Raw genomic sequence first — 24,367 nt, 5'->3', positions numbered from 1 at the left:
TACAATCTAGCATGGTGACAAACCATATAATAGCCAACCCTTTCCTTCCAATAGTGATCTCCACAGAGGAATTATAGAGTACCTTGGGAAATTATGCCAGTAATATTCATTAAGTGCCCACAGTGGCAGAAACTGAAGAAAAGAGGTTCAGTGAAGCCAGTGGCTCTGCTGAGAATAATCTGGAACCCTGACTTTACCTCACTGATCGTCGGCAAGGCCAGGCTTCCTCTTGACTGCATGAGGCAAAAGACCCTTCCCCATAACTCAATTGCCTTCCACCCAGAACACTATGATTTATAGGAAGTTTTCTGCTTCTGTGGGAAGTTAGTCAAGTGTTTTCATTGCATCCTTATCCCCATTATGTCTTTCATTTTTCAATATCTTAAACCAAAATCCAAACGTTTTAGTGACAATATAGACGGGTAAATAGCTAGCTTGCTAGATACACACACACCCTAACATTGTCATAATATTTTCATTGTGTATTTCAAAAGAAGTCAGCATATTTCTCACATGTACAAAAATTCCTCCCGTTGAGTTATATATGAGTTGATAATTGACCTCAAACTAAAAATGTGATGTTCTCTGTCTTATCAAAATATGCTAATTTTATCCAAGTTACTAGTTAATGCTGTATGCCAGAATCATCTACAGAAAGACACCAGAGAAAACACCATGCCAGGAATATCTCAGCATAAAAACTAGCTTTCATATTATTCTTTCATAATAAATTATATATTTAGTTTCTGCCACATTTTTTGTTATTTGCAGTAGATACGTTGAACTAAAACAGTGGGGAATCTTTATGTGATGAATAAAGATCTTTCCTTTTCCATCCATCAGATATTTTCTCAATGATTTCTGACTCCAGTGGGGTGATGGTTTATGGACGATACGATCAGTTCCTGCGGGAAGTTCTCAAACTACCCACAGCAGTGTTTGAAGGGCCTTCATTTGGTTACACAGAACAGTCAGCTAGATCCTGTTTCTCTCAACAGGTAGGAGAAAACTTGTTTAAGGAAGTATCTCTCGGTGGCTGCTTTCCTGTGTGTCACTCCAAGTCACTACTTCTTCATGGTAACTTGTAGCGTATCTTCCAGCTTCTGAGAAATGACCTCTGAGTCAGTAACTGAACTCAGCACATTTGGATAATAATAATAGGTGGTGTTTCCTGACCATGAGCCAGGCATCATGCTAAATTCTTAATTTGCATTGTCTAATTTAATCCCTACAACAACGCTATACCCTCGGAAACATTATTACCACCACACTATCAAAAGGGCTGAATTGTTACTCAGCCTCACATGAAACACGAGTCTGACCCAGCACCGAGCTTCACCAATGTTTAGCAAAGGAGACAAGAAAGGAATCACAGCACATGCCCCATGCTATCTGGGAGGCCCTAAATCTTCCACTAAATTGGGGCTCAGAGCAACATGTTTTAACTGGGGGTGGTAAAAATCAGCCAAGGGAAGCTGCTTAGTTTTGGGGGACTCTCCGTGTTTATATCTCTCCAGTCATGTGGAAAATCTACATGTCTAGAACTATTCTTCAGCACAGCATAGTGGAGATTTAGACATCCATAAACCGAAGATTTGTTTACAATTTTTAAGAATCCGAACTAACCAAGTATGTCCTCTAAAAGGATCCCTTAAATAAGAAATCAGTGCTTAGCAGCCACTGAAAAGCTGCATTTACCTCCAGCTAGTAAACCTCATCTGTCTATCTATCTGTCTGTTTACTTGGTGATCTAAGAGGTCAAAGGTGGTGCCTCGGGCATCCCTGTAGGGCATGGGTTTATATAGAATTATAAATGTATCCATACACTCAATAAGAGAAGGGATGGCTTGATACTTTAAGTATCAAACTCTACTCCCCCTGGGGGGTTGGGGGGGGAGGGGGAGGATGGGGTCTCACCCAGGAAACCTGTCTGACCTTTCCCACGCCCTCACCCCCAGGCTGGCTTAGATACCTGGCCTCTGTCCCCAGCTAAAGCGTACTCCTCTTTGGAGTTCCCTTTCCCTTTCGAGTTGGTGACCTCAGAATGGACCCATTCACCTAAGCCTCCTTCTGTACAACTTCTTCACCCAGAACTTCTCATCAGTCACCAAGTCCTACTGATTTCACCTTCTAGAATTTTCTCAGATCTCTCCTCATCATCCTCGATTGCCTGGCCTCTTGCATTAAACCCCAAACTGTTCTCTCTGCCCCTGGATTTACTTGTTTGTACCTTTGTTGATTTTAGGTAGTGCATTGTAGAATCCTCAGGAAATATACTAATGCCTCCGAATATTTCTCATTAAAAGTCAGCCAGAATAATAGGACTTTTTTAATCTAATAGGATTTATATATTCAAAAAAAACTATATAGGATGTTGCATTGCTCAAAATTCCTTTTGAAATATCCTAGAGACTGCCCATTATATAATCTTTTATATACCCTCAATGATGAGAAATTTATATATGTGGAAATCATAGTAGCATTTTTTTGACTTCCAGGAGTGATTTTTAGCCAGTATGATGAATGGTCAAAATGGATAAAATCATGTGAAGTACAAAAAGAGGCAACACTAATCAAAATAATAAGACCAGTTTATTTTTGTGCTTCATAAACTGGCTATAGCAGCAGTTCGAATGATGAAATTCCAAAATTGTTTTAATTGCTTCATTGCAAAGCCGCCCCAAATGATTGTTTTGAAACACAGTATTATTTTAGACATATGAATTGTAGTAGCTTTTGAAAAAATACTGTCTCATTACTTACACTTTATATGATTTATCTTTTAATAATAATGCTAATAACAACCCTATAAAAAGCTTATTTAGTATTATGAGGTAAAGCTAAAACTGTAAATATCTGTCAATAAGAAAACATTAATAGAAGGGTACCAAAACAGTTGTTTTGTGAATTACAAGGACAAGTGTAAGGTTTAAGCCTTGAAAAGGCACTGTAGCTCTTCAGGGCTGATTTCTTATCTAAAAATATAAAACTATCCCATCCACCTTGATATTCTAATCCAAAAATTTAAATAAAATAGTGATTTTTGCATGTAAATTTTTTGTCATTCATACTATGAAAATATCATATATTAATATAACTTCTTATTTTTTCATTTTGAAAGAAACTTATAGATAAAATACATTTCTTTTCTGCATCAGAAAAGCCCAGGATAATGACACAGAAGCCGACTGAATTGTAAGAAAAGATACATAAAGAAAGTAGAGAAGAGAATTTTTTTTTAATTTAGAGTGTTCTTTTCTAACAGGGAAGGATAGCTCCCTCCGAACAGGATTCACTCCTAATCTTGTATAGCAGAACCATTCTCATTAACCACAAAATATTTAGTCCTTATGGAAGTTGAGGAGCTTTGAAAGGGAAGCTGTTCTACAAATTTAGAAGACTGATACGGGAATTGTCGAGTGTGCCGTGATGTACTATTGGGTAAAATTTTATGGAGAATGTCTACTCTCCATCTTTCCTCATCATTTTCATACTGTCCCTCATGTATGAAAATGATCCCCTCAGAATTGTTTTCCTCCTTGTGATAATATTGACTCAGCCTCAGTGGAGATAATCCAGTCCTATGTAGGCTTAAATATAAAAAGCAATTAATGTTTTAAATTCAGAACTAGTTTCAAGCTCTGTTTCTTTATGTATTAGGGGTTAATTGAATGTCTTGTTTCTTCTATCTCAAATGATATTTACAAAGCAGGTAAATTAAGATTATTCTTGGTTCTAAATTTTTATGGGTTTTTTGATGCAGAAAAAAGTCACCTTAAATGGTTTCTTGGACACGCTCATGTCAGATCCTCCCCCGCAGTGCCTGGTCTGGCTGCCCCTTCTGCATCGACTGGCAAATGTAGAAAACGGTGAGTAGTTCCTACCGAGGCAAATTTTTTAGCCTTTTTTTTAAATTGAAGTATAATTGATTTACAATGTTGCATTAGTTTCATGTGTACAGCAAAGTGATTCAGGTATATATATATATATATATATATATATATATATATATATATATACCTGAATATATATATATAAAATAAAATATATATTCTTTTCCCTTATAGGTTATTACAAAATATTGAGTATAATTCCCTGTGGTATATAGTAGGTCCTTGTTGGTTATCTATTTTAAATATGGGAATGTGTATATGTTAATATACATATAAATAACCTATATGTATATGTTAATCCCAAACTCCTAAGGCAATTTTTTTAATTACCGAAATTAGGCCATCAAGTCTATAGTTATTAAGCCAAGGTCATTGTTTTAGAGAGGTCTATTTAGTAGTTCTGAATTTTAATAGAACTAACCTGTCTCCCTCATCAGTAAGGCCTTATAGGTGCACTGCAAAATTAGGACTGTCCGTTCTAAAAATTTATTAAATCTCACAGTCTACCTCTCAGTTACAAATCCGCTGTGGCTTAAAAACTTACTGTAATGGAAAGAGAACCTCAGTAAGGAATGTGACATTTTCTAGTATTTGTTTTAGGTATGAACTTCTACTCTTGGAATACCTGGCATTGACTATTTCTTCCTAGGCACTCCATCAGGAATAGGTGGAGGAGATAGAAAAAAATTGGATGGTTGCACCTTGCTAATCTTTAGTCATATGCTCCAAATTGTAAGCTTTCAATGGTTGTAGTTATGTAAAAGAAATGAGTAATGTAACGTTTGTCACGTGCTTTTGTTTTTATAAAAGCAAGTATTTCTATGTTAAAAGTAATTACTCTTGGCATATCCAAACTTAAATATAAAATACAGTTCAGAACAAGGTTTAAAGAAATTTAAACATGGAACAATTCAGTGCCTCCATCTGATCTTTAGATGTTCTTATTTACTGTTTAATTTAACTCTGGGAATTCTCTAGCCTTAAATAGAAAATAATTTATCTCCTATCTCTTACTAGAATCTTAACTTCTACACATCTCTTTAATATACATTGGGGTTAAAGTTAGCTTATTTTAGATTCCCATTTAGAACATTTGGCATCTGCCCTAATTATCTCCCTTAGTTAAAGTTATAAATCTATCCTGTTCTGCTCATGGAGAAGATTTAAAGAATGAACTTACTAGTTTCTCTGTAAGCACTACCAATCGTAGATTTTTTTTTTATGCTTCTTATTCATCTGCTAGAGCAAAGAGCAATCAAGGTCCAGATCATGCAGGATGAGTTCATATTACTGTTTTGCAGTTTAAGAACTAGTCATTTTCCAATTATAAAGTTGTCGTTTCATGCCTTCTCTCTCAGCATTTCCTGTTGCAGGAAATGAGTTCCTTAGGCCCTGTCCCAGAACAGTTGTCCCTAGATTCAAGTCTCACTTCAGCCTTTCCCAAGAGCCAGAAAAAGGGGATATGATGCTGGTTCAGAAGACAATGTGTTCAAAACTGGTTATGTCTTTGTTTTTACAATTTACTTTTCATCTTTATTTATTTATTTATTTATTTATTTTTGCATTATGGTTCACTTTTTTTTTTTAACATCTTTATTGGAGTATAATTGCTTTACAATGGTGTGTTAGTTTCTGCTTTATAACAAAGTGAATCAGCCACACATACACACATATTCCCATATCTCTTCCCTCTTGCATCTCCCTGCCTCCCACCCTCCCCATCCCACCCCTCTGGGTGGTCACAGAGCACAGAGCTGATCTCCCTGTGCTATGCAGCTGCTTCCCAGTAGCTATCTATTTTACGTTTGGTAGTGTATATACGTCCATGCCACTCTCTCACTTTGTCACAGCTTACCCTTCCCCCTTCGCATATCCTCAAGTCCATTCTCTAGTAGGTCTGTGTCTTTATTCCCGTCTTACCACTAGGCTCTTCATGACCTTTTTTTTTTTTTCCCTTAGATTCCATATATATGTGTTAGCATACTGTATTTGTTTTTCTCTTTCTGACTTACTTCACTCTGCATGACAGACTCTAACTCCATCCACCTCACTACAAATAACTCCATTTCATTTCTTTTTATGGCTGAGTAATATTTCATTGTATATATGTGCCACATCTTCTTTATCCATTCATCCGATGATGGACACTTAGGTTGCTTCCATGTCCTGGCTATTGTAAATAGAACTGCACTGAACATTTTGGTACATGACTCTTTTTGAATTTTATTTGCATTATTTTCCCTGGCTGGTTAGCCAGAGTATAAGTTTACCAAAAGCACGAATTGTTCTTATTGTTGTTGATATCTTTAGCTCATAACATGCAGTTACTTGGATTCACATCTCAAATATTTTACCTTGCCTGCTTTATAATTCAAATTTTCTGCCAAAGAAAGTTGTGTCTCTTGAACTATCTGACTTAGAACTGTATTCAGACAACTTACTCATCTCTTTGGGCCCTATCCGTCTGCCTCTCGGGAAATTTAAAAAAAAAATCTGTTAAACGAAAGCAGTGTCACTCATTAAATAAGCCCATTGGCTACTCCATTTTTTTAAAAAGTAACTCAATTCTCCCATCCAGTTTTTCTACTCTTCTTCCATTTGCCTTTCTTTCTTCTTCCTCTCATTTTCCATTTCTCTCATATTTGCTCTCAACCCACTGGACAATCAGCTGTGTTCATCCATTGTGCTTCTGAGTCTTCTGTGAGCTGTGCTGATCTCCTGGAGACAGAGAGCATTTGGGGGAAAGGCGAGCCAGTTTGGGTAATTTATAGTCTTGTAGTATAAGGGACGGGAGTAAGAAGAGCAAATGGAGTTACAGAGATTTGCCGTTAAAAGAACCCCTATCCTCCATCCCCTTCCGTTTCTCCCACCTCCACACACATGCTGGAAAAGGGTAGTGAGAGTCTAGGAATAAACTAAATGCTCCTCTCGGTGAAAACTGACTATCATCGGAAATAATGGCGCACAGCAGAAAAATGCAATTCTTGTTGGACTGTATTTTTCCTTCTTCTGGTTCATACTTCTGTTTTCTTGTTTTTTTCTTCATTAACTTGCCCCTCAGTCTTCCATCCAGTTGAGTGTTCGTACTGCCACAGTGAGAGTATGATGGGATTTCGCTACCGATGCCAACAGTGTCACAATTACCAGCTCTGTCAGGACTGCTTCTGGAGGGGACATGCCGGTGGTTCCCATAGCAACCAGCACCAAATGAAAGAGTACACGTCCTGGGTAAGGCAAGGTCCAGGCAATACTTACAGTTGGATGTGTGAGTGTTGTCCAGAATGCAAGGGAACGGCAAGCATGGTGACTGAATCAAGCGACACACTTACCTTCTCCTCTCGCATTCCCTCCTTCCCCTCCCACTCCCCATCTTACTGGGACCTCTTACTTACTGTGTCTGAACCCAGTGTAGCTTCCTAAGGCTTAAAATATAGGAAGACTCAAATGATATTACTTCTTGGAATATAGCTAATTCAGTATAGATTTTGGTAACAACCAAACAGCAAGCACCTTCTGGAACATAATCTCATTTTCACAGTAAGTTAAGGTTCTTTTCGAGTTTGGGGGTGGTTTGTGGGAATTGCCTAAAAAATATTGTTAGTTAGATTCTGGAGTTGTCTTAAGTGCATGACTGGAACATGAAGGAAAGACCTGTGAGCGTGTGGGTTTAAGGGTGCTGTTTCATTATACTTTTTTAGAGGAGGGGGAGATTTTAGAAAATCATCTTTTCATGAGTAGTGCAAGTGACTAACTTGCTGGAGGTGACCTGTGATACTAACCTGCTAAAGGTGACCTGTCCATGTGATGAAAGTGTTCTCAGGAGCACGTGGCACTGAGTCTGTGGGAGGAATTTGACTCCGTGAGCTTGCTGTTCAGGTGGTTTACAGTTTGCTGACCTCTGTCTCAGTTAAACTCAAAGACCAGATCCAGTGATGTTGTTCTGGTGCTTCTGTGAAAGTATTGCTCTATGTACAGATTATTTTTCGTGGAGTGTGCCATCAGCCCTGCCAACTCCTCTTGGAATAGTTCTATCACAAGAAAATGCAGACTCTTTTAAAGCATTTTTTCTATATTTTAATGTGTCTCAAATCAACCTATAGTCTTTACTTAAAGAATAACTCATTTTATTTTTAAAAAGGTCTTCAGATATGCATTTTAATTGAAGTATAGTTTATTTACAATGTTGTGTTAGTTTCAGGTATACAGCAAAGTGATTCAGTTATACATATATGTATAATACATATAATATATATATTCTCTTTCAGATTCTTTCCCATATAGGTTATTACAAAATATTGAGTATAGTTCCCTGTGCTATACAGTAGGTCTTTGTTGTTTATCTATTTTATATATAGCAGTGTGTATATGTTAATCCCAAATTCCTAATTTATCCCTCCCTGCCCTCCTTTCCCCTTTGGTAAACATAGTTTATTTTCTATGCCTGTGAGTGTGTTTCTGTTTTGTAAATAAGTTCATTTGCATCATTTTTTTAGATTCCACATAGAATTGATATCATATGATATTTGTCTTTCTCTGTCTGACTTACTTCACTTAGTATGATAATCCCCAGGTCCATCCATGTTACTGCAAATGGCATTATTTCATTCTTCTTTATGGCTGAGTAGTGAGAATATACATTTTAAATCAGGATGTTCTTTGTAGGAATTATTATTGGGAACTGATATTCAGTGCAAATATATTAATTGTTTAGCACATGTCAGATTCTGAGTTCAAGTAAGAGTTCTTCACTAAGGCATTGTATACTGAGGGCTTGATGCCAGTTCAAATGCCACCCATCACTACTGGCTATATCACATGCTGAGAATAGATATACTAGCACAGATCATGAAATACCATTTAGTATAGAACGCTGGAGGAAATACTTTCTATTTTCTTATTGTCAGCATATTAGCAATTTTCAAATATGTTCTATTCCAAGTCCTAGAGGGTTGGTGATTGTAGACTGATTGTTTGTAATTGTTGTTTTATGTAAATGCTGAAGTCAGATAAGGAGCCTTTTCTTAGGGGTTGTGAACTCTGCAATTATATGGCAGGACAATGTCTTTACAGAGCAGGATCAGAATTCTCATGAGGACAAAGGAGCCCCAATGTTTATGGGGTGAAGAGCCGTTGTTACTGCTGTTTTAAGTGTGCTAAGAATTACACCTCCTAGCAAAAGCCAAAGAGGGACTTCTTGGACAATGTCCCCATCGCTTAGCTTTTTAAAATGAGGACAGGGTCTTCCCTGGTGGCGCAGTGGTTGAAAATCTGCCTGCCAATGCAGGGGACACGGGTTCGAGCCCCGGTCTGGGAAGATTCCACATGCCACGGAGCAACTGGGCCCGTGAGCCACAACTACTGAGCCTGCGCGTCTGGAGCCCGTGCTCCGCAATGAGAGAGGCCGCGATAGTGAGAGGCCCGTGCACCGCGATGAAGAGTGACCCCCGCTCGCCGCAACTGGAGAAAGCCCTCGCACAGAAACGAAGACCCAGCACAGCCATAAATAAATAAATAAATAAATTTATTAAAAAAAAAAGTGAAAGGGAGATCAGGCATCTAGATAGTTCAAGAGCTAAGGAGGAACTGGTAGGATGTAGGATTCAAGGATAATTAAAAAAAAAAAAAAAAAGAGGACAAAAGTCACTTCGTTATATTGCCAGTTATGGACTCTATGTGTCAAAGAAAGTGACAAAATGATAAATCGCTTCTCACAGAAAGGAAAAATTGGGGTAAAGATTTATTATATGTGGTAGACTATTTTTGATAATCTTGGCTGTGAAATTTTAAAATAAACATTCCACTGGTCCAAATGAAAAAGAGGTAGCATGATGCTCTGGAAAGAACATAAACTTTAAATTCTACAGACTCAGATTGAAGTTCCACTTTTCCTTCTAACCGGATGTATCCAGCCACTCCTGAAACATCTTGTCCCTGGATTCCCGCAAAACCTCCTACCCATCTCCTTACTTCCATTCCCATCCCCTCTCAAACCTTTTTCTGTTCTTAAAGAGAAGCAATCCTTCTAGAATCAGGTCACCTCTGAGATCTAACCTGTTCATTGTCTCCCTCTGCATTTGAGATAAAGACCACAGTCTTGGATGCGGCATATAAGACTTCAGTGGTCTCCCTCCTGCTTTCCTCTCCAGAACAGGGTCTCCTGTCTTCCTCCGTCTGGAATTACCTTCCAGTCTCCTGAGTTTTGTCAGAAGGACCCCTGCTGTTCATAAAGTCCCAACTCAGACGTCCTGAGCACAATGACTGCTTCCATTTATCACAGCATTTGCTGACACTGTGCAGCCCGAGGCAGTTACCCTGATGGCTAATTCCAAGCATTCTGGTCCCAGCAATGAGCAAAATCCTTGACTTAGAGTAGATTATCAAAGAAGATTTCCTGAATGAATGAATGGATATCTACTATGAAAGCAAATCATCAGATGAAATGTTACATAAATGTTGATTGTTATCACTTGAACCTTTCTTCTTCCTTCCAGAAATCACCCGCTAAGAAGCTCACCAACGCGTTAAGCAAGTCTCTGAGCTGTGCTTCCAGCCGTGAACCTTTGCACCCCATGTTCCCTGACCAGCCTGAGAAACCACTCAACTTGGCCCACATCGTGTGAGTATCTCTACCCTCCAGAATGAGAGACAGCTTTCTTCACTGCTGCATGTGCAGATCCATACAAAGACAATTAATTTCCTATTAGTTGTCAGGGACCAGGTTTTAAATTTTATTGTCTTAAAAAAAAAGAGTGAAAGTCGTATTATTATAATTTTTTTCGTGGAGAGGTATACAGTACTTCTGCCCAGATGTACAAGTATGCCACACTATATAATTTACCTTGAAGTGGAAAATATTCAAAAATTTTATAATTGCAAAATAAGGATGTTATTGGAGTTCGCACAATTGGACGTTAATAATCAACGGAATTACCGTGGTCAGGAAATTTTAAAGCACACCGTACCTTAACGTCATGTGTGCTTTGAGTCCCAAATAGAGAAGCCCTCTGTTTCCTTTCTCTGCACAGCAGTCATCTTAAAGATGCCAGCAAACCTAGAAATCATTGCTGTTGTTGTTGTTTTATCCCAAGTTACATTAGAAGAATCATGGCCTGTGCAAGGGAGGGTTGAAGAGGGGATATTGAAGGGGAAATTCATCCAAAGTATGTGTGAGTTTGGGGGGCAAAGGGAATTGGGACAAGGAACGGTGCTACCACCCACCCCTTCCACCTCCCAAAAGCCTCATGTCGGGGGACCTCTCTCAAGCCTGGGTGGCTCAGAAAACAGAGGAGGCTTAGGTAGAAGAAAGTATTTCTTCCTTGGTGTTATCTTGGGCTCAGAAGAAGAAAGAAGTTCATTACCTACTTTGGGGCACAGTTAGGAGTTACGTAGTCACAAGTGCCTCAGGAAGCCTCTAGAACAGGCTTTTCCCCTCCTTCTGAACTGCCTTTCATTGTGCGCACTTCAGCACGACCACCTGCACTGCAGGGCCTGTGTTTGCCTGTTGACCTCGAGAGGTGGGCTGTTGGGGCACATGGGTGTTAGGAATCCACCAAGGCAAGGTTCACGCTTCAGGGGGATGAGAACATAACCCATTAGAGGCACTGTGGTGCATCTCAGAGCCTTAGGAAAGCAACCACTCTTTCCCCTAATGGACATAAACAGATCCCATCAAACCACTGTGCTGCTGCATGTCTGTGGACTTTGTATAAATCCCACAGGGCTTTGTTTGGTTTACTCTGGGTGTGCGCTGAGGGTTCATTGCCCCCAGCAATCCACACAAGTCTGGAAGCATCCACAAACAAATGTAAACTGATTCTGTAGAATGTGGTTGACTTATTTTTGGAAATTCTGCTCCCCAAAATAAGCCTCAAAGTAAACCAGGGGTAAAGAAATCTGGGAAGTGTCCCAAAGGACCAATCATTTGCAGAAAGCGAGCTCATACGAGCTGTTCTCCTAAAGTCTTGACTTACTTCCCCATAGCCAGGGACGATCACTTAGTTGCTTGCGAATGAACAAAACGTAAGTGAGAGTAGGTCTGGGCTCTCTGAGCTTGGCCACGGAGTCACTGTCTACCAGCCCCCTTAGGGGTTCCCCCCCAAGAGAACAGCGTTCAATCTGAGCTGATGGGTGTGGGGAAGGTAGGGAGAGGATGGGGGTAAACAGCCTGGCTCTAAGAGCTTTGCAGCAAAACGGAGTTAGGATGGGGCCTCCCACTTGGAGACAGAATTAAGAAGCAAGGCCAGGGACTTCCCTGGTGGCGCAGTGGTTAAGAATCCATCTGCCTGCCAATGCAGGGAACATGGGTTTGAGCCCTGGTCCGGGAAGATCCCATCTGCTGTGGAGCAAATAAACAGCCAAAAATTAATAAATTAAAAAAAAAAAAATGAGAAGGAAGTGAGACCATGCCACACAATTTGGGTTCCATGGAGAGTTTCAGGATTCCCCTAAAATTCTACATGAAATGTGCCTGTTTCTGCTAAAAGTTGCACGTTTAACCAGATTCTTAAAATAGTCCTTGAATCAGAACACTGATCTGTACTCACGGATAATATATTTTTCCAGGGTGAATGTCAGTTTTAAAAGACAAATTATACAAAATATTTAATTGTTGAAATAACACGCAAGAAATTCCGGATGCAGAGTGGCCAATCTCTATTAGAACAGATTTTTTACTATTTTTTAGCTTTAGACATTTTTCTATTTGTTATTCTGATGTTATTGCCCTGAACAGATATTTATGTTCCTTTTTTTTTTTTTTTTTTGGATGGGAATATCTAAGACTTCTAATCTTAAAGTATGCTGTTCATTTAGCTCTTCTAAATTATCATAGGCACATAAAAGCCACTTAAGTAGTGGCATTTTGGTGTTTTGGCATTTGTTCTTAGCTCTTATATTGCTTGTAAATGTTACCATGATTAACTGTCTCTATTCTATTCAATTTTTTGCTGCCTAAAGAGATACTTGGTAAGTCAATAGTCTTTAGTGTGCTTATAAAGACTTACAAGTGGTTATGAGACACAAAACAGGTGAGAGATATGAGGCTAGTTTAAAACTAATTCTGCCTTTAAGCTGAGCACTTTGAGTTTATGAAAAGAATGCCAATTTTATAAAAATGTCCTTTGCAAACATCTTGTCCAGAAAGAAAACTTTGCACTAGGCCTCTGCGACTTTATCTTCTGGAGCTATTTCTTTTCCATAAGACTAAATATGTTTAAAATTCCCAATGTGACCTATTTATTAGATAAGGTAACTTGCCATTTGATTGTGGAGGAAATAGGTCCCTTGGAAAACTGCTCTTTGGTGCCAAGGTTAGCCATTCTGTGTCCCAAGTTCAACATTTTCGTGATGAACTTTAAATGTGAAGCCATTTACTAAGGAACTGCAATTTCGGCTTTGCGGTGACCAGGTTCAATAGAGTAAATTTACCAGACTAGTTAAAAAGCATTCCAAATCCACTTGTTTTCTCATTTCCTAGAGACACAGCAAGAGGGGAACATTAATAAAAAGACAAAAGAAAACCAGAAATGTTGTCAAGTTGATTTCTTTCCACTTTTTTCAAAGTTAAAATGAAGATATTTCATTCTGCCTACTGTTTTAAAATCTGATACACCTAACTTTTCAAAATTCACAGAGCACATTTGTTTGAAATTAACATCCTTCTTATAAAGTGAAAGTGTCCTGCTCAAAGCAGAATTAGCTTTAAACTAGTCTCATGTATCACACACATCCTAGATAAGTAATATAAAACACTAAGCTAGTTTTCAGAACTTCGGCTAATATGTTCAGAGTAGATTAAATACTGAACCTGCTATTTTGACCTCACCCAACAAAGAATGTGTCTTTAAAAAATCTGCGAACACAGTTTAGCATCAGGTACTGAGAACCAAAAGTGTCAATGAATTTTTGCATGTAGTGCTGGCATTTTATAACCTGCCTTGCATCATGTCCATTCCCATAAATACATTGGGACAAACAAGTCTACCTTTTTCATGGAATCTCTTCATTGTAGAATCCAAACTAACTCTGGTTTCCTAAGATAAAAATTAAACCTTTACAACTTTTGGCTCTTAGTCAAGTTGACACAAATAGATTCTATAGGCTACTGTATTCATGTTTCATCTTCAAAAAATTCTGTACTGTCAAACTCATATATAGAATTATAGTGAAACAAAAATTTCCTGACTCAGAATGCTGCCCTGCCCCATCATCCATCTTCTGAACTCTAAATTCCACCTCATTGTACCACGGAACATCTTACAGTGAACCTAAAATAAGACTAAAAACAGCTTGGAGATGAGATGGGGATCTTAGCTCTATCATTTTACCTGAACTAAGACATCAGTTATAGGAATGAAAATTGAGACAGTGGAGGACAGACATGATGCAGTTGGTGTTTAAGGTCGTGGACAATTCCGGGGAATATTGAACCCTATTTTCCTTCTCTAATCATAAGAAAAAAAGTGAAGTTTTTGGGATGCCTTGCACTATATGTCCTATCATATAGATCATCCAGATAACAGAAAGTCAGTAAATCCCTGTGGTGCTTAATTGTGTCTTCACTTAGAGCAAAGAGCGAAGAAGGCATAATACGATTTTGCAGCTGGGTCCTTACAGGCCCGGGTATCCTGGAAGAGGGCCATCGTCATGGGGAACACAGGAAGTTTCCAAAGCCTCAGGAATCTTCCTCTTTCCAAGAGGATGTAGATTCTGATTATCATCAAGTTTTCTGAGCTTCTCTTTTTAGACGTTAGTAGGCTGCCTCAAAATCCTCATTCTATCTGAGAATATGACTCAATGAAACACCAAGGCTCAAAGCTCATGAATAAACGTTCCTGTGGTTTCTGGAGATCTTCCCCGCAATGCTTAAACAGACATTCTATCTTCTCAAGGAAATGTAACTTCCCAAAACACTTCAAGAATTGAATTGGAAAATATAAAATTCTGTGTTGATCCTGGGTAAGATAAGAACTCTGATCTTACCAGCTCCTTTCCTTGAGAGATCGGATAGTTTTCAACTTGTGACTTTTATTTGTTTTAACTTTCCATCGATTTTCCATTTAACTGTACTTCGTTTTAGGCCACCCAGACCTGTAACCAGCATGAATGACAGCATGTTCTCCCACTCTGTCCCCTCCTCAGGAAGTCCTTTTATTACCAGGAGGTAAGTTCCAACCCTATTATAAAATAAACCTTCTCTTTGGTAATGAGCCTTGATTTTGTGGCAAGAAAAATATTCTCGTTTAAGCCAAATGTGGAAGATTACTGTTAGAAACTAGTTTGTAAATATCTGTCACAAGTTGTTAATTTCATTCATTTGGATGCGTTTGAAGAGGGCTAGGATGGCTTTGGGAACGAATGTCACTTCTGGAAACTTGCATTTACAATCTATCCACAGTAAGAATGCAGGGTATATTTAAGTTTTACTACTGACACACATGCATTCTGGCTCATTGAGAAAGTCACGTTTATAGCACTTGGAATGGCCCATTTAAGCCAGGGAATTGGAATTTCAAGATGCAACGGGGAATTACGATGGACATTCTGAAACATCTCATAATATAAAGCTCCAGATATAAAAGAATCTTCTTCTTAGTGAACTCTAGAGTTCCTGAGGCTAGAGGCTCAAGACCAAATTTGGAAATATAGTTTCTACATAAGTAATTCATGGATAAGAACAAGAACTTTAAAGAAAAGAGGGTGGATGCGTGTCTCATCTTTTTGCACAAAGATCCACTGCCCTGTAAGCAAACAGGTGAAGCAGATACTTCTCCTAAAACTAGCACAATGAATAGGCAGGGGTCAAGAGGTACTCCAAGTCATTTGATCAAATATCACAAATAAAGCACCAGAGAATTATTTTAAGGAATACATGGAGAAGGCTCACAGGAAGGCAGAAACAAAGGTAAGGACAATTGGACTGAGTAATTGAATGTAAGATTTCAAATGCCTTTCAGTAGGAAACAAATGGCCTCATGTTTCAAAAACAAACATAATCAATCTTTCCCCCAAAGAGTTGCTGAGGTACCAATTTCCCTGTAATATCCTGGTACGTTCTAGTGAAGATTTGCAGACAGTGAGACTCAGAACACTGCTGATTTTTTCTCCGAGTTCCTGGATTTGTCCATCAGCAGGAACCTGAGATGAAGGTGTTCCCCATAATTGTAATCAGCGGAATAAACAGAATGCGGTGTTTCCCACTATAAATTAAGCAAGTCTGTCGCAAATAGAAATGGGAAGGCAATTGAACTGCATAACATCCACAGTGAAATCCTATGGTTGAAGCCCAGTATGTTCCTCTTAGCACTCCTTTTCAGAACCACCAGCAGATTAAACCACATTTTCCAAAACAAAATCATAAACTGTAAAGTCTATTAGAAACATGGGCCTGTGCCTCTATCTTGGGACGATCTGGCGTGATGTTAACAAAGATATGCTTTTATTAGGAAGCTCTGCATTCTGCAAATGTCAAGCAGAGATAGACCCCATCCTTACTGAAGGTCATTTTATATCATTTCAGCTTGGACGGTGCTTTATGATGGATGCGTCTAGATGGATAACATGGCTTCTTCTACTCTAAAATATTCCCATAATATTTTGAGCTGTTCTGGTTCCTCCAGGGGGCATGGTACCCCAAAATATGACCATTTCCCTTTCTTCCCATTTTCAGTCCTTCTAGAATGTTCCCTCTGAACCTCAAGCACGTTGTTTAAAGTTTGCAGTTCTTCCTGTCATCACGGAGGTTGGCCTCTGGTTTCTGTTTTAAGGGTGCCGTTCAATAAAGCTGTGTACACTGAACGTCTTTCCTCTCTGAGTGGGCCTTGCTCTGTCCATGGGAGGTTTTAACGGGGTCTTATTGTTTGCATCCCTCAGGTTACCTGAGGGGATGAGTGCGTCCAGCCCTGTGGCTGAGGAGCATTCGCTCATAAAGCTGTATGTAAGTCAGCTTGACCACAGCGCACGGTCAGTATCCCAGCCCTGAAGCACTAATCGTAGTAGCAGTTCCATAGCTAGACCGCTAGTCCTACTTCATCACTAAAATCCTCTTGTAGTACGCTTTGGTGGAGATACAGGTCTTCTGGGGTTTCATGAGATTCCATTGAGAATTTCCAACTTGAGCTGCACTGCTCAGCTCTTTTTCTCTTTTCCACTTCTTTTATTGATTTTATGTCTTCATGCCAGTATGTATGAGATGAGTAAATGTGAAGAGTACCATGTTGGATCTCCTTCTCTGGATGATTCTCTGCTTTGGTACAGTTTGCAAGACCCCAGATGGTGATTCCTTAGACTCTTGTATTAAAGAGCCTCTTGGAATGATTTTAGCACTAACTGGGTGAGATCAGGACAACATCACATGGTTGGACCATATTACAGTAAAAGACTTGAGGACTTACATCTTTCTGTCCTCCTGGGCTTGGGCCATATTCCCCCAGGTAGGGCAGTCTGATTCCTATTAAAGTAGCAATTTCAAAACCGATTTCATGCTCTTAGTGTTTAATTTCTACCGGTTGATAATGCTGGTGGTGATCCCCTGTTTATTTCTTAGCCATGTCCATACGCTAAGGTTGATGGAAACCATCGTGCCAAATGTAGGCATAAGTTAAAGGCCCTAATCTTCCTACAGTTGGAACTTAACCAAAGAAATAGGACCTAGAGCTCTGCCCTCACTCCTACCCCACCCCAACTGCCCCTGTTAAAATCGGATAAAAACTAAAACCTAAACAAGCCAAGAGTGGTGCTGGTCAGTGTTGAGGCTGCATTAAAAAAGTAAGGAAGTTTGCCGTGCAGATACTTTATTTAGCCTGAGTTTTTGGTCTTTGGTATTGTGACAGATCTTACAAAGATAAAGTAGAATGAGGATGAATTGAAATCACTACTCCAGGATCCTCGCTACAAACTCCTGGCATTCCTCACCTGGAGTCCTTTGCAGGCATACACTTTGATCTTCAAAAGGCACTAGGGCCTATCTTTGAAGTCTTTTGACATCCTGGTAACCTAACTCACACAGATTTATGAGGGTATACTACCACCATCTGCCCCATCCCCTGTTCTGATATCCGTTTCTAGCTATATCCTTGAGTCAATTTTCCCTTAACTTAAAAGAGGGAATTCTCAAAGGCACTCTCTCTTAACCCTTTGAAGTCTTCGTGTGTGTTTGTGTGTGTGTGTGTGTGTGTGTGTGTGTGTGTGTGTGTGTGTGTGTGTGTGTATACTCAATGCTGATTAGCAGTTAGGCACAGTATGGGTCAAATGACACAATTCATGGACTAATTCACTTCATTCATTTTCTTGATCATAACTATATCCCTAAACCTAGATTGTTTTCTTATAAATGCATGAATTTATAGGAAAAGAACAACTAGATCAATGGAAATTTATCATCACCACTAGGAAAAGAACGCCAATATATGATCTATGATTGGGCAGCCAACATTAAGCTTATGAAAGATAGCCTGCCATTACGGCAAATATTATTGCAAGAGCTGACCACAAAGCCCTTCTCCCCCTCACTGCCCACAGCATTATGCCTTTGAGTTTCTGCTGTTGGCATCAGTCCCCCTTTGTAAAATCTTAATTATCTTGCCAAAATCCTCACCTCGTTTATGTGAGAGAGCTAACCAGTCCTTTCCATTTGGAAAATGTTTCATTAGTTATGGCTATTATGGCCATTTCTTCATTAGCTACAATAAGGACATTCTAAAAATTTGAATGGCTAGATAATTTTACCTTCAGTTTTAGAAACTTCTCTTAAAGATTTTACAGATATTTTTATAAATGCAACCTCTAAAGTCTTAACCACTCACAAAAAGAATCACTTTGGCTATTATATCTAGCCAGAACTGATCACTCTCCCAAATATTAGAACATTGCTTATGATTCAAGAGTGTGTTGAACACAATCTAATATGCTATTTTCTGGTTTTTTCTGAATAGCATTTGGTTAATTACTAATACTGTATTACGTCCAGGGGTGCATATGGGGAAGATACACTGCCTTCCCCACGCACTTTCCAAATCCTGATTCTTCCCAATGGAACAGGCTTTGTGAGTCATTTTTGTTGGTTGACTGGTTGGTCAGTTGGTTGATTTGTTTGGGTTTTCAACTACAGAAAGGCTAATTCATGTGTCTTTTTCAGTTTTTTCAAATACTTTGCTTTCCCAAAGAGTCTTTACCTAATAACCCAGATTTTTAATCTGACATATAGTGTTCAAACTAAATTTTAAACATTTGTGTTTTGGTAATCAAAAGTGATTAGAAATAAAATTGAGGTACTGAATTCAGATTTTGCTTCTGAAAATCAGTTTTCTCCATGCTCAGTATTTTCTAAGATTAAAGCCCATCCCTTTTCAGTCAGGAAAGAAGGTAGATTTATAAATCAGCATCATAAAATAGATGCATTTATAAATAAACCTCAACTGAAGATTTCTTCATTCTTTTCACACTTTCTGGGCATGTTGTATGAAATTTGAAATAAACACTCTCTGCAAGTAATTATTTATTCCATGTAGCCCCAGAGCTCCACTAATATGCTAGATTTTTTTCAAACCTGAATTAAACTGGTGTTCCCACTCAACTCTATTTCCTATACTAAAATGTTAGTGTATAATTAAATCTGCCATCACCTCTTCTTCACTTTGATAACCTTTATTCTCTTACTAGAGTTGCTTTAGTTGCTGTCTGTGTGTGCTCTGTACCCAGCAAACTTTTCTAGAGCATCTCTTGGCAAAAACACAATTGATACAGCTTGGTACTATCTGGGGGACAACACAGTAAATGTAGTGAATCAAATATGACCTAAGAATTATTATTTCTTCCACAGTACCTGCTTAAGAAGGTTTGACTTTCATGCCAGCCTGAATTGATGACAACTCATTTTCCCACTGAGACACTAAGCTATTTTTTAATGCTTGTTTGCTGATTTGCGTGTGGCAGATATTTTATGTTTCAGATCAAAGATGTTGAAAGCTAGAAAACAAAAGGGGAAAAAGATTTTTTCCAGAAATTATCACTTGGTAAAACTGACTTGTGGACTTTTTTATTTAAAACTAATTTACTTAAATTAGTTTGATGACCTTGGTCTAGATTGTGTTAATTACAGTGAGAAGCAAAATGTTATTCCCAATTGACAGTCAGCTAAGGAGCGAGCCAAGTTTACAAGTCATTCTTCACAAGCCCAAACACCAACAAGTTTATCAATCATTTAAGAATCAATAAAAAAGTAAATATCTCTTCTTAATTTGCCATGGTTCAAATATCATTTTCCATTTAACCATTGTGATGATAATTATGCCACATTACATAATTTGTTTATATTACATTGTTGCTCTATGCGGGACTTTTATTTACATCCTTTTATTTTCATGTTCAATAAAAGAAAAAAATATTTGGCCAGAGCTAATATAATAACACAGCATAAGCAGAAGTGGTTTTTAAAACTATATGGCAGGTTTAAGCAAAAATCCAGGGAGCATTTGTGTGTGATTTTGTTACCTTAGAGTACCCCCAAAATATTTGCACTTAAGCAAAATTCTGGCATCCGTTGTCATCCTCCAAAGCTAAAGGGTGAATTTAAATAAATAAATATGAAATATTTTGAAATTGTTCTAATCTTCCAGAACGCATTATGCCAGTGTGTGTGTGTGTGTGTGTGTATGAAAATTTTTGGAAGAAGGCCATTTATCTTTACATATGCTCTTTTCCAGAGTATAAAAAGGAATTGGTGAGAAAATAAGAGAATCTTTTTTTTAGAAAAGAATAATCTAAAGGAATATTTCCAGCCTCTTTTCTTTCAACAGAACACATGAAATTCAAATTTCACCTTGTCATACCCTCCAGGGTATGATTGTCACCACACCCAATAATGAAAATGTGTGTGCTGAAGGAGGTGTTTATACGTTGGCAGGGCCTGGTGAAAAGAAAATAACGACAGTAAGAAAAAGAGAGGTGTATACACACAATTTTAGGGATGGTAGCATTGCTTCTCCTTGGGACTCAGATTAGAAAAGATTTATCACCCACAGTCAAGAGGAGCCCCAGGTAGTTACCAGTTTCCGAGGTTAAAAGGAGGAATGCATTTAAATTTGAAGACGGGGCATGCAGAAGATGGAGAAGTTTCCAGAGCTAGAGCTGCAGGAAAGCCACTGGCACGTTTGGATGCACTGACATGCTGGAAGCAATCACTTCTTGATAAGACCCTAGGTTCCAGTGTTGCCTGATCCCAAAGCCCACAATGAATTGGAAATATCACCAAACTTCTCCAAGCAAACTGCCAGAGCTACAAAATGAAAGTTTAAACATCCAAAGTATTCTATAAAATATCGTGAGGGTACCTTGCTTTGAAGAGATTATCATAAATTACCTGATGTCACTACCTTTGCAACAACTCAGGAGAAAATTTTTTTTCACTTTGCTTCCCTTCTTCGAGCTCCTTGGGAGCTGCAGAAGAAATTCTGGTGAAGATACTTCATGTGAACTGTCTTTATAGACCCAAGTTTTAAGTGAAACCTGCCTCCTGGTCTGCTCTCTAAGTTCTTGATCCATTTCATTTAGAAAGAGTGCTTTTTTTTTTTTCTTGTTTTCATCATGCACTTGGCTTCCTCTATACATGGTCATGTTTTCTGCTTCCCAGAAATAAATGATTAGGAGGAGAATTCAAGGCTAGTTCTAGGTAGTACAGAAACTATGTGGACACTGGGTACCAAAAGTCAGAAATGCTCTTGGCACTAGATGCTAACAGCTTTAGCAAAATGAGCTAAATGGTTTATTTCCACAAACTCATAAATGCAGAGAATGTCATCCCCATATAGTCCAAGAACTGGTTTTCCCAAGGATTCATATGGGAAAGGAAAGGAACGTGAAAGGATTTAAATGATGCCTTCGAACCAGCACTGGCAAGGGCCAAGGCAAAGAAAATGACAACGAAAGGACAAGACGTGTATCTGGAGACATCTGCTCATCCCTTTGTGGAAAGAAGGGACTTGGAAAGAGCAGGGGAGACAGGCAAGTGGCGTAGAGGAAGGAGAGAGGGGCCCAGAGAACTAGAGAGAAAGAAAGAATGAGCCACCGAAGGAAAATCTGGGCAACCGCTCACTTCCTGCTACCAACCCTGCACCATGCTGATGTCAGCAGGGTTCCTCCAGTGCTCGTTAGTAAGTGGTGGGACACACTTCTGCAGCTTTACTGACACATCACCTTCCTCCCATCAGACGTCACCAGAGTAACTTACAACAAGCATATCCTCGTGGTTGATCCTCCCATGTTTCTTTTTTTTTTCTTCTTGCACATTCATCATCAGAGGTTGTAACTGTATAATTATTAGGCCTTTGATTTAAGGAAATGACACAATTTCTGGGATTCAAGGGGAAAAGTAGCGTATGTAACAAGGCAGAGAAATGGTTTCATTTGGAGGGAAGAATTCTTAATATTTCACACAGTGTTTTGAGTGGTTTTACAGGGATCTGAAATCAATTATATAGTGGGTAGATCTATCTTGTATTATCAAACAAAAAAGTTGGGGGAGGTGATTGGGCAGCAGTGAGACCGTAGTTACTGGATAATGAGCTGTACTTCAGGAGACAAGGTTTGGAATGCTGTCTTGGTGGGATGGTGGGAAAACATCAACTCCAATGGCTTAAGATGCTTATTTGCTCCTGATGGGCAGGTTTCATAGTCTTTGAAGGTGCAGATCAATATGCTTTTAAAAAAAATTAACTTCATCAGGAAAGCAAATCCTCCTAGAACATTAATTTCATTTTTAAAGTCAATTTTGTTTGTATGCAGTTGTACTTTTTGAGTAATAGGTGCATTCCTGAAAAGCTGAGTAAAGTCATAATATTCAACAAACATTAATGCCTACTCTATACTACATGTTTTCTTTATAGATCAAATTTGATTTTAAATTTACCAGAAGCCTCACTATTTAAGGAATCTTGTAGTATATACTATTATAAAGTATATACTAAAACAAGAATTCCAATTATACTGTGCATAATTATAAACAAGAATTATAAAACAAGAATTTTATAAAACAAGAATTCCAATTATACTGTGCATAATTCTAATGTGATATTCATTTATAAGTTGCTATATTTTGTGCTTTGTGGTCTGAAAAAGTGGTACTTTGTAGTAAAACCTTAAAACTTTTAAAGTTTTTAAGATTTTTAACTGCTTTATTAACCATTCTTATATAGATTTATAACTTCTTGAAAAGTTATGGAAGTTTGTGGTAAAAATCTAATAATGTCAATGCAAGTAATTAAAAACTTGGTATTCAAACAAAGTCAGACACTTAATTTTTGTATTCTCCATGAAGGGAGAAAGGGATAGTTTTAAGTACACCAGTGCTGCAGGGCAAATTTTTAACCTACAAAAGAACAAACTCTCTTTAAGCACCTTACAAGTACAGTTATAATACTAAGAATCAATATCATATTTCCCAATGAACATGCCTATTCATTATAGTTATAAGTTCATTTATATTATATAAATTTTGGGTGCCTTTGGCTTGGCCACACTTTATTATTATTTACATTTCTATTTTCCTTTAATAAAACTACATTAAACTTTTAAATTTTTCATTAAAATTGCCAATTAAAGTGAGTGTTCTTCCTAATAAATCTAAAATGATGAGAATTTGCCCTATTGATTGCACTCTTCTTCACCAGTTAGACACAAGGAGTATGAATATATGTTTATAAGGCTCAAAGGTTTATTTCTCTGTTTCTCTGAAAGTTTTCTTCGCAGCTTCACAGCCAAGGTCAGGTGACTTGTGCCTAAAGTAGCAAAACACTTCTAATATGACACCAATCTCTAGGTAATTTTCAATTCTCTGTTCAACACAGAAAGTCGGAGAATAGAGGGCAGGCTGGAGAAATAAGCTTCTTGTGTGGGATCTGAAGGCTGGCAGGACTTAGTGAACTATTGGACTGTGTACAGGATAGTCTGTCATGAATGCTGAATAAATTGTCATTGTGTCTGGGCATATGCAATCTATTTGTTTAGCAAACAGCAGAGGTCAAATCTGGGATCATAGTGGCTTGTGTAATTGTAATTGTGGTTCTCAGGCCAGGTTGCTACTCCTAGTTCAACTATGTGGAAATCTGAAAACATCTTGAACATTTCAAAGTAATGAAAGAGCTGTCCAAATGGAGCTTGGAAGTAGTCTTGGGAGTTTCTGTTGCCAGTTTCTATTCTCGAATGCATTGCCGAGTTTACGCTCTTCTTGGCTTTCCCATCTTATTAACCAGCTCTCCTCCCAAGGACAGTGAAGTCGAGCAGAGCAAACTGCTGGCTAGGGCTGCTCCAGCTTTGCTGAAGGGCAAAGGGTAAGTTAAAGCCAGAGTGTGCTGGAACCCTGCATTAACTAAACTAAAAATGCTGATTTCTTGTGTCAAAGATGCTTTGTGTTTGAAAGACTATCTTTGATTTAGTCAAAGCAGCTCTGTTATAACCCCATTAACAGCATCAAGTAGTTATTT

The 24,367-nt window shown here is 38.4% G+C and overlaps 1 protein-coding gene across 39 annotated transcripts in view; it reads left to right on the top strand.

Annotated features, from left to right (window-relative positions):
- Nucleotides 1–24,367, top strand: part of DTNA (dystrobrevin alpha) — a 387,334-nt gene that overhangs the window by 311,602 nt on the left and 51,365 nt on the right. For 21 of the 39 annotated variants that reach the window (XM_082416049.1, XM_082416047.1, XM_082416044.1 and 18 more), the window contains 7 exons: nt 844–998; nt 3,764–3,869; nt 6,955–7,121; nt 10,385–10,509; nt 14,971–15,054; nt 16,764–16,853; nt 24,137–24,214. In XM_082416049.1, coding sequence (XP_082272175.1) covers nt 844–998; nt 3,764–3,869; nt 6,955–7,121; nt 10,385–10,509; nt 14,971–15,054; nt 16,764–16,853; nt 24,137–24,214 — 805 coding nt within the window. Of the gene's footprint in view, nt 1–843; nt 999–3,763; nt 3,870–6,954; nt 7,122–10,384; nt 10,510–14,970; nt 15,055–16,410; nt 16,689–16,763; nt 16,854–19,710; nt 24,215–24,367 lie in introns of those variants that run through there. The other 18 variants (XM_082416073.1, XM_082416058.1, XM_082416064.1 and 15 more) reach the window with 5 other exon arrangements.

The sequence above is a fragment of the Balaenoptera physalus genome (genome assembly GCF_965194825.1).
Source record: "Balaenoptera physalus genome assembly, chromosome: 12".
Lineage (NCBI taxonomy): Eukaryota > Metazoa > Chordata > Mammalia > Artiodactyla > Balaenopteridae > Balaenoptera > Balaenoptera physalus.
Note: the sequence above shows the minus strand (reverse complement) of the source record. Positions and strands in the feature narration are given on the sequence as shown.